Source organism: Chlorella variabilis, assembly GCF_000147415.1.
Source record: "Chlorella variabilis unplaced genomic scaffold CHLNCscaffold_4, whole genome shotgun sequence".
Taxonomy (NCBI): Eukaryota; Viridiplantae; Chlorophyta; class Trebouxiophyceae; order Chlorellales; family Chlorellaceae; genus Chlorella; species Chlorella variabilis.
Window position 1 is genome coordinate 1,592,564 of NW_005435084.1, and position 15,215 is coordinate 1,607,778.

General features: G+C 67.4%; 4 protein-coding genes across 4 annotated transcripts; 2 read left to right on the forward strand and 2 right to left on the reverse strand.

Annotated features, from left to right (window-relative positions):
* The first annotated feature begins 1,449 nt into the window (after window positions 1-1,449).
* Window positions 1,450-4,202, forward strand: CHLNCDRAFT_34441 (hypothetical protein). The gene is made up of 7 exons (XM_005850081.1): window positions 1,450-1,834; window positions 2,027-2,117; window positions 2,268-2,416; window positions 2,583-2,853; window positions 3,056-3,280; window positions 3,417-3,553; window positions 3,680-4,202. Exons 1-7 carry the CDS (start codon window positions 1,682-1,684, stop codon window positions 3,821-3,823), a joined length of 1,170 nt encoding a protein of 389 aa, XP_005850143.1. The 5' UTR covers window positions 1,450-1,681; the 3' UTR covers window positions 3,824-4,202.
* Window positions 4,203-4,519: 317 nt separating this feature from the next.
* Window positions 4,520-5,077, reverse strand: CHLNCDRAFT_14485 (hypothetical protein; the record flags this gene model as incomplete). Its single annotated transcript, XM_005850326.1, has 2 exons — window positions 4,520-4,648; window positions 4,823-5,077. Coding segments are annotated over 2 exons (384 nt in total), but the record flags the coding sequence as incomplete, so codon positions are not given.
* Window positions 5,078-6,091: 1,014 nt separating this feature from the next.
* Window positions 6,092-11,663, reverse strand: CHLNCDRAFT_20468 (hypothetical protein; the record flags this gene model as incomplete). The annotated part of the gene is made up of 16 exons (XM_005850327.1): window positions 6,092-6,299; window positions 6,431-6,544; window positions 6,688-6,891; window positions 6,995-7,123; window positions 7,306-7,458; window positions 7,604-7,710; window positions 7,819-7,895; window positions 8,070-8,187; window positions 8,289-8,475; window positions 8,602-8,908; window positions 9,050-9,209; window positions 9,586-9,744; window positions 9,938-10,060; window positions 10,192-10,401; window positions 10,551-10,628; window positions 10,770-11,663. The coding sequence occupies 16 exons, from the start codon at window positions 11,661-11,663 to the stop codon at window positions 6,092-6,094; spliced, it is 3,228 nt and encodes a 1,075-aa protein (XP_005850389.1).
* Window positions 11,664-12,308: 645 nt separating this feature from the next.
* Window positions 12,309-15,051, forward strand: CHLNCDRAFT_142266 (hypothetical protein; the record flags this gene model as incomplete). The annotated part of the gene is made up of 10 exons (XM_005850082.1): window positions 12,309-12,395; window positions 12,620-12,765; window positions 12,937-13,061; window positions 13,161-13,508; window positions 13,621-13,703; window positions 13,841-13,931; window positions 14,110-14,414; window positions 14,531-14,602; window positions 14,737-14,821; window positions 14,966-15,051. The coding sequence occupies 10 exons, from the start codon at window positions 12,309-12,311 to the stop codon at window positions 15,049-15,051; spliced, it is 1,428 nt and encodes a 475-aa protein (XP_005850144.1).
* Between the last annotated feature and the right edge of the window lie 164 nt (window positions 15,052-15,215).

Genomic DNA, 15,215 nt, shown 5'->3' on the forward strand with positions numbered 1-15,215 from the left:
GACGACCCGCAGCCGCAGCAGGACAGCCTGTTCCAGGTGCGGTGGCGGGCAGCCCCGGAGGCGGCAGGCGGCTGCTGCATGGCGCTCCGCCACCAGTCCCTGCCCCACTCACCGCACACCCCGCCTGCACCGCACCTGCTCTCCCACCCACCCGGCCACTCTGCGCCGCTTCACTCCCCTGCTCCTCCACCCTCCCCTGCCCTCCCCTCCCCTCCCTTTCTTTCCGCCCGCGCAGGCCTTCCGCAAGGCCATGGATGTGCTGGTGATGGACCTGGAGCGCAACATCAAGCTGCTGGGCACGCCGGAGCGCGCGCAGGTGCTGCTGGCGGCCATGCAGAGCCAGCTGCTGGGCGACTCGCGGGTGGCCAACACCCTCATACCGCGCGCCTGCAACGCCGTGCTGGCCGCGCCCTCCTCCACACGCCACGTGAGCGGGGCCAGGGATCGACTCTGGGGGCCGGGGGGGTGTACGGTGCACGCGTGGTGTGTTTGATGAGCGCCGGCCCGTGATAGCCGGCGCCCGTGCCTGGCGTGCCTGGCTGCCTCCCCCCCATCCCCTCCCAGCCCCACACGCCCCCCACACGCCCTGCCCCCCGCAGCTGCTGGTCAAGTGGTGGGCGGAGTACCCTGGAGAGCTGCTGGAGGCGCGGGTGGTGAGGCCGCTGCAGAAGTACCTTACTGACGAGCTGTACGCCACCAAGAAGCTGACCATCAGGTGGGGGTCCAGCCCAGCCTGGCAGCGCCTGCCGCGCAGGCCAGGCGGAGTCCGGAGCGGGGCAGCGATCGCGGGCGTTGAGGAGGGTGTTTGGCAGAGGCGGGAGGGCGGCCGGCGCCCTGGGCCTATGCTGGGCCTATACCTGTCCTGCTCTGCTCACTACCCGCCCGCCTGCCTGCCCGCCCTGTCCCCTCTGCCGCAGCGTGATGAACGTGATCAAGGTGCTGGCCAAGGTGGAGGAGGCCAACCAGCTGGGCAGGCAGCTGCCGCCAGAGGCCTTCTACAATGAGCTGATCAGGTGCGAGGGGCGGGCGGGGAGGGGGCGACGCCCTGGGCCACCACCCCAGGCCGGCCGCCTTGCCTGCTCGAGTGCCCCTGTCCCTTGGCCCTTCACCTCGCCCCCCCATCACCCCAGCGCTCACCCCAGCCTCACCCCGCCACCCCACCCGTACCGCACCCCGCCCGTACTGCAGCGAGAAGCTGGATGTGCTGGACCACTATGTGGCCTGGCGCCAGACGCACGACATGCCGCAGCACGCCTCCGGCACCGACGGCCCCTTCTCCTTCTGCTCCTACCCCTTCCTCCTCAACCCACGCGCCAAGTCCAAGCTGCTGCACACCGAGGCGCGCATCCAGATGGATCAGACCGTGGCGCAGAGCCGGCTGGAGCAGCAGGCCAGCAACAACGGCGGCAGCGGGCCCGGCAGCGCGCGCGGCGGGCGGCGCGCGGAGGAGGAGGAGTGCGTGGTGCCCAACGAGAAGCAGCGCATCAGCGCCGCGCTGCGCTCCGGCGCCGAGGCCGGCGGCCCCGGCGGCGCGCCGCCGCGTGGCGGGCACCCGGGCGGCGGCGCCTGCGGGCGGCGGCGCGACCGCCAGGGCGGCCTGCGCTGGCTGTTCAACTCGCTGCGCGCGGGCGAGGGGCCCTCGCCCTCCGGCGGCAGCACCCTGCAGGACGACGAGCGGCGCATGATGGGGCGCCAGATCAACGGCACTAGCGAGGCCAGCCCCTCGCTCTGGAAGCAGGGCTCCCTCAACCTGCCCACCCCCGACGACAGCGGCTTCCCCGCCACCCACCCAGACATGTGCATCCTGCGCATACGGCGCAACCACCTGCTGGAGGTGGGCCGGGGAGAGGGGAGGGCTTGGGGGGGTGCCACTCCTTTCATGCTGTGGTGGTGGTGATGGGTAGCTGCAGGCAGCCGGGGCAAGCGCAGCCAGGCCAAGGGCAGCCAGTGGCAAGGGAGGTAAGGCGGGCCGGCCGTGTGCTGACCCGACCACGCACGCCTCTTGCTCCTCGCCTGGTGCCTGCAGGATGCGCTGGACGAGATTGCGCGCCAGAAGCCCAAGGACCTGTTCAAGCCGCTGAGGGTGCACTTCATCGGGGAGGACGGCATCGACGCGGGTGGGTGGCGGGGGGGCGCGTGGTGGGCTGCGCTGGCGCTGCCGGCGCTGCCTCCTCAGGCTGGTCGCCTGCTGCCGTCGACTTCGCTGTCGCCCCCGGCTGGTCGCCTGCCGACGCCGACCCTCCCTCCCGCGCCCCCCCTGCCCGCAGGCGGCGTGAAGAAGGAGTTCTTCCAGCTGCTGGTCACCGAGCTGCTGTGCCCCGACTACGGCATGCTCATCTACCAGCCCGAGTCGCGCACCTACTGGTTCAACCCAACCACGCTGGAGGCGGACGCAGAGTTCCTGCTGCTGGGACTGGTGGGTGCTCGGGCGTTGCGTGGGCAGGGCGTCGGCAGGCGCAGCAGCAAAAACAGCAATGAGCGGGCAGCGGAATGCACGCGGACGTGCGCGCTGTGCCCGCCGTGCCCCCGTGCCCCTGCCTCACCCCGCTGGGCCGCTGCCGTGCCCCCGCTGGCCCCCGCAGGTGCTGGGCCTGGCCATCTACAACGGTGTGCTGCTGGACTTCCCGCTGCCGCTGGCGCTGTACCGCAAGATACTGGGGCAGGAGGTGAAGCTGCGGGACCTGGAGGACATGCAGCCCACGCTGGGCAAGAGCCTGCGCCAGCTGCTGCAGTACGAGGGGCCCGGCAGCGTGGAGGACGTCTTCTGCCAGAGCCTGGTGGTGGAGGTGCCCGGGTTTGGCGACACGCGCGTGATGCCGCTGAGGGAGGGGGGCGCTGACATCCCAGTCACCGGTGAGCGCCTGCGGGGGGCTGGGCGGGGTGGGTGGGTGGTGGCCAGCGGGCGGCCTCTGGACCGCTTGCCGGTGGGTGGGGTGGGTGTGTGTGAGCACAGAGGCGCTGGCCATGGGCTGACCCCCGCTGGGCCCCCCGCTGCCATCACAACACACACACACGCACACACACACACACGCCATCCCACCACCACCCCCCGCAGAGGAGAACCGGCGCGAGTTTGTGGAGCTGTACGTCAGCTTCTGGCTCAACCGCTCCATCCACTCCCAGTTCGAGTCCTTTGCCAAGGGCTTCCTCATGCTGTGCGGCGGCCCCGCGCTGCAGCTGTTCAGCGCCACGGAGCTGGAGCGCCTCGTGTGCGGCAACCCATTCCTGGACTTTGAGAGCCTGCAGAAGAGCGCGCGGTACGAGGGAGGCTACTCGCCAGGTGAGCAGGAGGGGCGTGGGGGGCAGGGCCGCCCGCAGCTTGCGCTGAACGCCAGACCCATGGAACCTTGGATCCGCTCCGCCAGGCTGTCGTGCCGACCCAGGCGGCCCACCTCCCTGCCTTCTTGCGCCTGCAGAGCACCGCGTGGTTCAGTGGCTGTGGCAGGTGGTGGGGGAGCTGACGCGCGAGGAGCGCAAGCTCTTCCTCAAGTTCTTCACGGGCTCCGACCGCGCGCCCATCGGCGGGCTGGGCAACCTGCGCTGCCTCATCCAGGTGGGTGGGGGAGGGGAGGGTGCAAGGAGGAGGCCTACGAGTGCTGCCGCTGCGGGGCATGTGCGGCTGAGCATTGCCCGTACCGCGCGCACTGAACCCCACACCTCCCTGCCTCCCCGCCCGCAGCGCGACGGCCCGGACAGCAACCGCCTGCCCACCAGCCACACCTGCTTCAACAGCCTGCTGCTGCCCTCCTACCGCTCCAAGGAGAAGCTGGCAGACCGCCTGCGCCTGGCCATCCTCAACTCCGAGGGATTCGGGCTGGAGTAGGCCGGCTGGGGCACCGGCAGCGAAACACCGTTGATTGGCCGGCGGTACGCTCGCCCGCCCTGCCATGCCATGAGCACCTACGCCACACCCACGCGATAAGCAGCGCAATCCTGCAACTTGCTAATTTATTCAAACCGCGTATGAATTTTCGTACCCCCTCTTTTTCCAGAGTTTTGCTCGCTAGACATGCCCTGCGCATTGCAGCGCATTGCAGCGCTCCCCTACCCTGCCCTGCCCTGTACAAGTTCCATCCCCCCCTCGCGACCACCCTCAAAAGTGCCCTGCTTCGGGTTGCAGTGGCCAACCCTCCTGCTTAACCATTCAACATTTCTTCCTCCGCCTGCACCTGTTACTTGCTAATTGTAAGTCTCTCCTGACAGCTGGCTACAGTCTGTGTCTGTGTTCACAGTTGCCCAGGCAGCGTCAGTAAGCTCGTGGGTTGCCCACAGCACAGTAGGGGTTGGAGCCGCCTCAGCCCTCCACCAGCTCGCTGTCCACATCGAGATCGTCGCCATCCAGCTCATCTCCACCCGCACCCTCCGCTGCTGCATCCGCCGCCGCCGCCGCCTCGCCGCCTCCCGGCTGCACTGGGGGCTGCTGCTGCTGCTCGGGCTCGGGCTGCTGATCGGGCTGCTGCTGCTGCTGCTGCGCGGCCAAGGGCGCCGCCGCCTGCTCTATGACCATGCTGGGCAGCGGGCCGGACAGCGTGGCGGCCCGCGCCTCCTCGAACAGCTTCTGCTGCAGCTCTATCAGCTGCTCCTGCGTCAGCCCGCTGTCCCCCTTCTTGTGCCCCGCCTTGTGCTCCCGGTGCTCCTTGTTGTCCAGCTTCCAATCCTCCCAGGCTGCACCACAGGCCAGGGTGCCGGAGGGACCAGGCACAGAGTCGAGAACAGGTGAAGGCAGCAGGGGAGCAGATGGTGCCAGCGGGCAGCCATACAGTGTGCCGGCTGGATGGGCAGCAACTGCGGCCCAACCGCCGCTCCATGCAGCGCGCAGCACACCTGCTTTCACGGCCTCCAAGTACTGCGGCCCAAACTCCAGCTCCTCCAGCGCCTTCACCACGTGCTCCGGGCTGATGGTGGAGCGCTTCTCGCGCTCGCTGATGTCGTTGGCCTGGGTGGACACGAGGTGCACAAACTGGTTGCAGCACTGGACCAGCAGCTCGCTGGCGTCCCCCGCAATGCGCATCTCCTTGGGCATCAGCTCCTTGATGCTCTTCTGCACCGTGGTGCGCGGCAGGCCCACGTCGTCCTGCATCTGCGCCTGCTGCCAGCACACCTGCGGGAAGGAAGTGGGCGGGGGGCCGGCGCGGTTCGGTGCTCAAGACGGCAGCAAGGCGGGCCAGTGCAACCGAGCAACATAGCGGCGCTGTCGTCACAACCGGTCTGGCAGCGCAGTTCGATGGTGGAGCTGGTTCCCTGCAGCGGGCACTCCAGCTCCGCAAGAGAGCGAGTGATGGCGGTCCCCACCTCTCAGCACTGCCAGCGCTTCTGTTTTGCATCCATGGAAAAGGAACTTCGTTAACTGAATCCACGCAGAACAGCCAAAGAATAACAGGGGGCGCCCAACGCCAAAGCCCAAGCCCGCGTCTCTCTCGCTCGCTAACAGATTCTGGAGATCAATTCCACTCGAGAGATACGTTCGCAGCAAAGAGAGGATCGAGTAAATGTTGGCCGCTGCCACCGCGCGCCAGCGAGGCGGGGCGGGGACCCTAGCGCTGCCGCCACCCACCCGCGTTCTACTGTTTGCCGACCTGCCGCGCAGCCCTGCTGGGCATCTTCACCGAGTCCCTGTGCTTGCTGCTGGCCACCGACTGCGAGGAGGCTGACGACACGGACCGGGCCAGCACGCTGCCACGCCGCGGGATCGCCGAGGAGCGGCGGCCCTGGCTGCCGCTGCCCTCCTCGAGCGCCGACGCCAGCGACGTATGGCTGGGGCTGGCCGTCGCGGCCTGCGGCAGCTGTATTCCCTGTTCCTCCCTGTCAGCTGCCGCCTGCTGAACCTGCTGCCAGGCAGTGCGCGCCTCCAGGATGGCGGCGAGCTCAGCTTGCATGGCCGCCACATCCTCGGGCGCGGCAAGGAGCAGCCGTGCGTGCACCCGATCCTCCAGCTCGCCGCATGCTGCCTCTGCGCCTGGCCCTGCCTGCTGCGCGGCCTCGATGGCCTCCCGTATCTTGCCCACGCCCGCCTCATCCTCTGGCTGCGCCTGCACCGCTGCCAACAGCGAGGCCCCCTGCCGACGCAGCAAAACAACAAACATGCATCTGTTTAAGCTAAGTAGAGAGGGGGTACTGTGCAGTGCCATGCTTGCAAGGTGGTGGTCTGTTGGCAGTTGGCTGTCAGCCCCCCCACACACACACTTGCCTGCTGGCGCAGCGCCCCGAGTTGCTCCGCATCCCCTTCTGCCAGCACCTGGGCTATGCCCCGCACCCAGGCCTGCGCCTCGTCGCGCACAGCGGCCGCCAGGGGCGCACACCTGCAGGGCAGCGCGTGACAGCAGCACTAGCCTGGGACCAGGACCAGTGGCCTGACGCTCCCTGGGCAGGCGCATGCTGTTCACACGACGACCAACCGGCACGCCAGCAGCGGGCGTGGGAGGGACCTCACCTCACTCGTATGAAGTGCGTGTCCTGGTCGCCGCCGGCCGCCCACGCCTCCTCCCCGACCCGATGGTACTGCGCCATGCGCTCCTCGGCGGCCGCCACATTTGGCTTCCGGGTCCTGCAGCAGTACAGAGGTCAGCCGCCACATTCCTTTGCTGGTTTGGTTAGAAAGGTCTCAAACTCGTCAGTACACGAGACTGGAAGCGCCAGCCAAGCTTTGCATCATGCTGCTGGAAGCTTGAGGATCGCAGCGCTGCTCACCTGAGCTTGGCCAGGGACGCATCGCGGTCGCCCCGCCACAGCACGCCAAACGCGTGCCACCTGGCCGCCACCCGCCCCACGCCCGTCGCGGCGCGCTGCACCTCGTGCTGCGCTCCCAGCATGGCGCGGATGACGGCGGGGCTCTGGCTGATGTCGGAGAAGAAAGAGAACACAAAGGGCTCGGCATCCTCGCCATAAACATACCTGCAGGGCAGCCAAGAGCAGTGGGAGCAGGCCAGGGCACGCAGGCAGGGCCGCTGTGGGTAGTTGCCGCATGCCACGCAAGCTGGGCGGCTGGCCGGCTCACTGCTCCGGCGCCTCGATGCACGTGCCGTCCATCCAGCGCACAAAGGGCTTGGCGCTCTCTGCCATGTTGTGCAGCAGGCGCTGCAGCGCCTTGGCCACCTCCACGGTGGACGGCACCACCACCACTTCGCTCTGGATGAGCGACAGCGCCACCTGCTTGTGGGGGGCAAGACGAGGCAATGAAGAGAACAGTCAAATGTGATGCTGGGACACGATGAGCACTGAGCACTTGAGCGGAGCATTGCATGGGCAAGAGCGGGGAGTGGGTCAACAAGGGGGCAGGTGCCACAGTAGCATCCACCCACCCTGAACAGCGGCTTGCTGGGCTGGCCGCTTTCGGCGTCTGCGGCCTCCTGCTGGCCTCCTCCGCGGCAGGCCTGCATGCGGGCGTGTAGGGCCTGCAGGCCTGACACCACCATAGAGTTGACGGCACTGAAGAGGCGGCGTTCCCAATAAGCATAGTACCTATGGCAGGGAGGGGGAGGGGGCGGGCGGGCGTGGAGGCATGCACAAGTATTGTGACAGCTGGCCCAAATGAATGAAGGCCTCAACGCACTACCCAGCAATCTCCACAGCATGGCATTTCCGCAGAACATGCCCGAAGGCTCACCCGGCCAGCCGCGGCGACTTGCCGCTGGCGGTGCCCGCCACCAGCTCCTCCACCTTGACCAGCAGCGGCCCCACCGAGCGGTAGCGCGCCGCCAGCCCCTCTACCACCTGCACGCAAGGCAGCAGCAATGCGACGAGTTCATGTCGTGGGGCAAAACGCCATGTATCTCGTTGATGAGAGCAAGCAGTGTGCTGTTGTCTGGCTGGCCTGCCCACCTGCTGCCGATGCTGCTCAAAGTCCTCCACAAACTCCTGAAGGTCGGGCACATCCAGCCCCACATCATCCACACCCTCTTGCCCACTCCCTGGCACAGCTTCTCCGCTGCCTGGCTCAGGCTGGCCTGCAGTTGCCCCCTGCTCAGCCGCATTTGCCGGGGCGCTCGCTGCCGCTACGCCACCAGGCTGGGAGCTAGCAGCAGGCGTGGCCCCACCGCTGCCATCTCCGCCGGCAGCGGTGCTGCTGGCACCAGCAAGGGGCGCATCGGGCGGCACCAGGCGGGCCCTAGTGATGTGGAAGATTGTCTTTTCTATCAGGGCCGTGTTCTTCTGCACCTGCGCCACCAGAGCTGTGAACTGGTCCACCACCTGCAGTGCAGACGGGGGCAGACAGTGCCACAGTGGGTACGAACTTAAGCAGCACCGTTTACGTGGAGCAGGTGCCGAGAAAGGCAACCCCAGCCCCGCACCTTGTTCACCGCCGCCACAAACTGCGGGATGGTGAGCGAGGTCCAGTTGATGCGGGTCAGCCCCGGCTCCAGCGCCGCCTTCAGCCCCATCAGCTGCTCCACCAGCAGCGCACGCTCTGCGCTGTGCAGCGAGGCAGTGGCGCCCCGGTGGCGATCCAGCATCGACCCCAGCGCCTGGAAGTGCTCCCTGCGGAGTGGGGAAATGGCAAGGAGCAGGCAGGTGGGTAGTCGTCGCAGAGGCGGCCACAGAGCCTGTTCACCCTTACGGGCCCAGGCAAGCACCACCCATCCACAGACCCATCAGCCCACCCACCTGATCTGCCCCTCCTGCAGCGCCAGGTTGACTGCCAGCTGCGGCACCGTATAGCCCATCTGATCCAAGTACTTGGCCTCCCGCATGAGGCGCAGCAGCGCGGGTGGGAAGTTGATGGCAACCGCCCCGCCGCTTCCATCACTCCCTGCTTGTCCGGAACCTGGGTGGCTGCTGCTGTCCACGCCAGGCGCCGCGGGCTGGTGGCACAGCAGCGGCTGCTGCAGGCCAGCCGTTACGGCTGCATCCACCGTGGCATCCCAAGCCGCAAACCGGGACTTCTCGTATCGCAGCATGTCCTTGGACAGCTCTGCGCCCAACAAGGATGAAACATCAGTTGCAGCGAGGGTGCTGCAAGATGTTGACTTGGGAAACAACAGGCTTGGGCATGATCGCCAACTGAACACACCTGCGACATTGGGTGTGTCAATGTATCAAACATCCAGCACACCTGTCATGGCATCCGAAGCCCTCCTGCCCGTCTCGAGCGCCTCCAGGTCGTTGTTCAGCGCCTGCAGGCGGATCCAAGTGCGCCGCAGCCGCACCAGCAGGCCGCGGCTCCACTTGATGGAGCCTGCTACAGGCGGCATGTTGCGAGTCAACGGAGGGCTCTCCCTGCCCTCCTCGAACAGGCGCCGCACTGCGTGGATCTGCAGCAAGGATCGTGCCACGACATGAGCAAGCGCCCTGACAAGGAAAGGCCACGCCCTTTCCCCTTCAGGCACTCAGCCGCCCACCTCTCTGATGAAGTGCTCCAGCACCGCTGCCAGCTTGTCCGCCATCTGCTGCTGCATCGCGCCCTGAGCCTGCGCAGCGCAGCCAAGCCAGCCACATTCATCTCACATGCGCATGCGTGTGCTGTGTCTGTTGCACACCTGTCTGCAGCTGTAGGCCCAGCGCCGTGCGCCCTCCACACGCCAGGCCCCAGCCCCAGGTGCCCACCTGGATGCGCTGGAAGCTGTGCAGCAGCTGCGCCGCGGCATCCACGCTGCGCAGCCTGCGGAAGCAGGTGTCGATGAGGTCGCGGGTGGCCAGCTTGATGTCGTCGGCGTCTCGTGCAAAGCGCTGGCGCACCGCGCGCCACTCGGCGGCGGCCGCCCGGTCCAGAGGGTTGAACCCCACCCGCTCCACAGGCTCCACCATGGCCTGCACGTATGTGGGGTGTTGGTGTGGTGATGGTGGTGGTGATGGTTGAGCGGATACGCGGGCCAGCAGCAGCTGGCATCACGCTTTACCCCACGTCGTTTGCTCTGCGTGTTGCTTCATCCTTCACACATGTGCCTGCCCACCTGCCACCACCCGCCTGCCACCTGGCAGCACAGCCCCCTCCTGCCCTCACCTGCACCATGACCGACACCTCGTCAATCACGCTGGTGTCCCCCGTCACCGCCTTGAGCTCCGGCCCCAGGAACTGGCGGAAGTCGTCCACGGCCTGCACCATGCCCGCCAGCTCGCCGCACACCTGCACCATGCGCTCGTCGCCGCAACAGCAACGGCCCATCACCGCCACAACGTGCATGGCGAAGCCCGCCAGTGCCATCACCACACATGCCATGCACCAGCAGGCTCGGTGCTGCAGCTAGCCTGCCCCACCTCTGCCGCGTGGTTGGTCCTCTCAAACAGCAGCTGCTTGCTGAACTCCCAGCGGGCGTGGTGCCCCGAGGCCTCTATCTTCTCCCGCATCGCCATGTAGTGCGCCTGCCACCCCTCGGCAATGGCCCGGCACGTGCGCACCAGCTCCAGCGACTGCGCCGCGGGGGCGCGGAACAGGCTGCCCATGTCCAACGCACCATCCAGCCGATCCTGCATGCAATGCGGGGCGGTATTAGGCAGATAATAATGTACCAGGCATCGGTGAGTGCCGTGACGGCATCGTCGAGCCCCAGGCGCGCTGCCCAATGCTCTCCCAGCGTGCCGGCGACATGTACATGGCATTTGGCGCCACCGCCCACCTGCAGGCCATGCGCGATGCGCTCCATCAAGTTGCTCATGTGCACATCGTCGCCGTAGTAGCGCGACACAACCCAGATCTGCAGACCAGGAAAAGCCAGAGGCGTCGGCCTGGCGTCAGCTGTGCCATACTGCAACAGCTAGCTGCTCATTCTGCAATGAATCGGAACAGGAAGGGCCAGTACAATCACGTCCAAGCACCCACACCCAGCCACACTCACCATGCGCAGGGCGTTGAGCATGGGGTGCAGTGCGTCGGCCACGCCGCGCAGGCCGCCGCCCGCCAGCGCCCTGAAGTGTCGCTCCAGGGTGAGCAGGAACCGGGCGTTGTCGCGAGCCTCCATGGCCAGCCGGGTCAGCTCCGACAGCTGGGCGCGGAAGGAGGCGGCCAGGTTGTGATCCAGGCTGCCCGCCTCAACCACGCCCTGCGCGGCGCGCACGGCGGGCACGCTGAGCTGCTCCAGCAGCCCGCCATACACCTCGGCCCGCGCCTGCCAGAACTCCAGCTCCGCCAGCGGGCCCCGGCCTGCAGGCCGCACTGCGCTCTCCCTCTGAAGCACGCCCGTTGCCGCCCTCACCCACTCCTCCATGCACCGCTCACATGCCAGCACAGCCTCCTCGCTGCGTGCCGCTGCCGCCACATCCCGCAGGTCCGCCGCCGGAAGCTGCACCGCCACCTCGCTGCGCACATGTTTGGCGCAGGACGCCACCTGTGCCGCAAACTTGTGGACAGCTACCAGCAGCTCAGCCTGCACATCTGTGGGGATACCGCTGCTGCTAATGACGCTGCCGCCACGGCTGTTGCTGTTGCCGTTCCCGCGGCTGTTACCCTGCCCCAATGCTGCTTCTGCCGCCGCTGCTGCGTCTGTGCCGTCATTGTCGTCACTGTTGCCGCCATCCTTGGCATCCGCATTCCCATACCCAGCGACCAATGGTGCCAGCACATGCGTCAGCAGTAGGTGCAGGTGCGACAGGGATGGCCCGGTTGGCAGCAGGGAGCATGACACCCCCGGTTCCTCCTGTGCTTGCTGAGGTTCGCTGCTGGCACCATCATTGCTTGCATTGCTGCAGCGGGCAAAATAAACGGCTGGGCAGCCCTGCAGCTCAGCTGGCATCGAGCCTGCCATGCACACATGGAGGCTGCTCTTGCCGTCAGTATTGCTGGTGCTCGGTGCTGGCTCGGCTGATGATGCCGTTGCTTCATCTCCCACGCGCTCAGGTTGTGGGCCGGCGGGGCCATCTCCAGCTGGTTGCAGCTCTGTAGTGGCAGCAGCTGAAGGCTCCGCCCCTGCATCTGCCACCGGCAGCGCCTCGGCAGGCGCCTCGGCGGGTGCCTCCCCGGCTGCAGCCTCGAGGGGGCTGCGTGTCGTTTTGCAAACCAGCACCCCTTGCACTCCTGCAGTAGAGGGGCAAGGAGCGTTGGGGCAACAAGGCAGGAGCGAGCAGGGCGTTGTAGCGGAAGTTGCTACGCTGCGCACCTCCGGCCTCAAAGCTCTGCAGCAGCTCCCAATTCTCCGCCTCCGACACCTCGGGGCAGCCCAGCAGCTGCGCAGCTCGCCGCAGCAGCGAGTCAGCGGCCATCTGGCTGGGCAGCCCACCCAGGCAGAGGCAGGTACCAGGGATGAAAGACGCCGGAATCGATGGAAAATTCAGCACAAACGGAAAGGGAGGGCAGAGGTCAACCATAGCCGAGCTGGCAATTCGGCATTGCTGAATTCATGATAAACCATCGTCTGTCCTAAGGATCACAGCTGGAGCAGATGGCAGAGGAGAGCGACGTGCTGCAGCAGGCCCAGGATGCTGCCAAGGCTCGCGACTATGAGCGGGCGCTGCAGCTGTTCGACCAGGTGTGCTCGGAGCTGCTGATGCTTCTACGGCTGCCCAGGCCCTGGACATGCCGCCGATCACCTCGAGACTTCTAGCGGACTGGCCCAGCAGCGCCCTTGCAGCTCTGTTGGGCTCGCCACTGTTCATGTGCAGCTGACTTTCAGGCAGCCGATCAGCAGCCACGAGGTTGGGCTCCCCCAACTCACCGCCGCCGCCGCCGCTGCTGCGGCGCTCGCCGCTGCAGGCGGTGGACGCCGAGGCGAGCGCCGAGGCGCTGGCGGGGCGAGCCTCTGTGCACAACAAGCTGAAGAATTTCATGGAGGCGGCGGCGGATGCCAGCCGCGCGTTGGAGATGGACGACACGCTGGCGGCGGCGCACAAGGAGAAGGGGTGCGCCTCGAGCGCCTGCGACTGCCATGCCTGTCCTGTGTGTTGCATTGCGCGGTTCTGGGTGCTGCTCGGCGCATTGCGCGGTTCTGGGTGCTGCTCGGCGGTGGGCCACACCAGGGCACCTGCGCCCGCGCCGCCGTCTCATGGCCTGCACCTGCGTCGCTGCTGCAGGAATGCCTGCTACAACCTCGAGGAGTTTGAGAGCGCCATGGACGCCTTTGAGGCGGCCGCCGCGCTGGAGCCCACCAAGAGCATCCACAAGACCTGGGTCAACATGTGCAAGGTGCAGCTGGGAGGTGAGCGAGAGCTGCCGAGCGCCGGCTCGTGCTACGAGTGGCCTGTGGCTGTGTGCTTACGAGCGCATGCTGTGGCCTCCCTCGCTTGGCTGCGTGCAGAGCAGCTGCCGCCGACGCCCATCAACATACATCCCGGGCCCGTGGGCGAGGCACCACCTGAGGAGCGCGCCTCCACCTCTGGCAGCGGCCAGCCCGGCGCCGGTGGCGGCGCCGGCACCATCACGCTGCAGGGCGACCAGCTGCAGGCCTTCCTGGCGCAGTCGCAGCAGGGCAAGCTGGCGGCGGCGCTGGGCGGCGGCGGCGGTGCGGGCGGCGCGCCGCGCGAGGCGCCAGAGGAGCCAGGCAGCGAGCGGCCCACGCACGTGACTGTGGACGATCCGGAGTTCAGCAAGTACTGGAAGGCGCCCATTGCAGGCAAGTCGCCTGGGGCCACGCAGCGCCAGCGCTGTCTGTGCTGCGCACGCAGCGGGGTGTGCATGGTCGGGCATGTGATGCATGGCTGGTTAAAACGGTTGCTGCCCTGCCCACCCATTGCATCCCTGCCCATACCCGCCTGCAGCCTCGGTGGCCGCCAGCCTGCCCGACAAGCCGCAGGGCGTCAAGTACCGCCACCAGTGGTTCCAGAGCCCGCAACGCGTGGAGGTGAGCTGGCGCGGCGCTGGATCCCTCTGGCTGGCTGCAAGCATCAAGCTGATCCAACGCGCTTGTCCTGCGATGGATTGCTGTCAATGATGAGCGTTGCCGCCTCCCGGGGTCGCTCCCCGCCTGCCCTGTCGCAGGTGGATGTGCTGGCCAAGGGGCTGAAGAAGGAGCAGGTGGGGGTGACGATCGAGCCGCGGCGCCTCAGGGTGGTCACCATCAGCGCTGAAGGTGGGCGGCACGCGGCGGGGCCGGTGCTGGGCCGCGGGGCAGTCCAGCGGAGCCGCTCTGCTGCTGCTGTGACAGTGCCAAACAGCCTTGGCGCAGCTGCGTCCCCTCCCCAATCTTCCCCTGCACCTGCACCTTTTCAGCCCCAGTCCCTGCGCCTCTTGTTGAACCATCCCTGCAGGCCAGGAGGAGTATGATCTGGACCTGGCGCTGCATGGGGAGGTGGTGCCGGAGGAGAGCCGGTTTGAGGTGCTGGGCAGCAAGGTGGAGATCAAGCTGAGGAAGGCGGCGGCGGAGCAGTGGCCGCAGCTGGAAGCGAAGCAGCAGGGGACCGCGCCCAGCGGCAGCGTAGACGCCGCACCCGAGGCGGCAGCGGCAGCGGCGCCCGAGGTGCCAGCAGCGGTGCCCGCGGCGGCGGCAGCGGCCCCCGCCGGTCCAGCGCCGCCTCCCCCGCAGCCCACGCCAGCCTACCCCTACGCTGGGCGAGTGGGCGGCCAGCAGCGGCACCCCAGCCTGCCTTGTCGTGGCGTCCCCCGCGTGTAGCGCACCTGCCAGCACTGCTCACCTGCCCCGCCTCATGCCGCCTGCCTGCCTGCAGCAAGAAGGTGGACTGGGACCGGTTTGCCAAGGAGCTGCAGCAGGAGGAGAAGGAGGAGAAGCTGGAGGGGGACGCGGTGCGCTGCGCTGGACAGCCGGTGCCGCGCCCTGCATCGCTTGCTCCTCGCTCCTTGCTCCTGGGCGCCCGTTGCATGTTTGCCTGTGCGCCGCACGTCACCTGGCCCAGCCGTCCTGCTGCCCTGCCCTGCAGGCGCTGATGAAGTTTTTCCGGGAGCTGTATGATGGCGGCGACGAGGACACGCGACGCGCCATGGTCAAGTCAATGCAGGAGTCGCGTGAGTGGCGGCGGCGGCGGCTTTGTGACATCAGTCTGGCTGCGACAGGCTCCATCAAGGCTGCGCAGGTGTTGTAGCCTCAACAGGGTGGTTTTCCTTGCGGCGATGCTGATGCTTGTTTGCCCTGGTCGCGCTGCCTTGCAGGCGGCACGGCGCTGAGCATGAACTGGGGCGAGGTGGGCAAGCAGGACTACTCCAAGAAGACCGGTGAGAGCGGGGACGCGGACTGAGGGCAGCGAGGGGCGCGAGCGCTGAGCTGCGGCACTTAGGGGTGTTTGGTGCCCAGCGCCGCTCCCGCCAGGTCTGGAACGCCAGCCCTGTCTCTGGGCTGCCGATGGCTGAGCAACGCCCACCATTTTCCCTGGCTGCCCATTCTGCTGAGACATCCTGCTTT

What these genes read in the sequence shown, in the direction of transcription:
- CHLNCDRAFT_34441 (XM_005850081.1), top strand. Translation starts at nt 1,682, where the DNA reads ATGATGGGGCGCCAGATCAACGGCACTAGCGAGGCCAGCCCCTCGCTC. An exon ending in AGTTCCTGCTGCTGGGACTG is followed by an intron (nt 2,417 to 2,582) that starts GTGGGTGCTCGG and finishes TGGCCCCCGCAG; the next exon opens with GTGCTGGGCCTGGCCATCTA. An exon ending in ACCTGCGCTGCCTCATCCAG is followed by an intron (nt 3,554 to 3,679) that starts GTGGGTGGGGGA and finishes CCCCGCCCGCAG; the next exon opens with CGCGACGGCCCGGACAGCAA.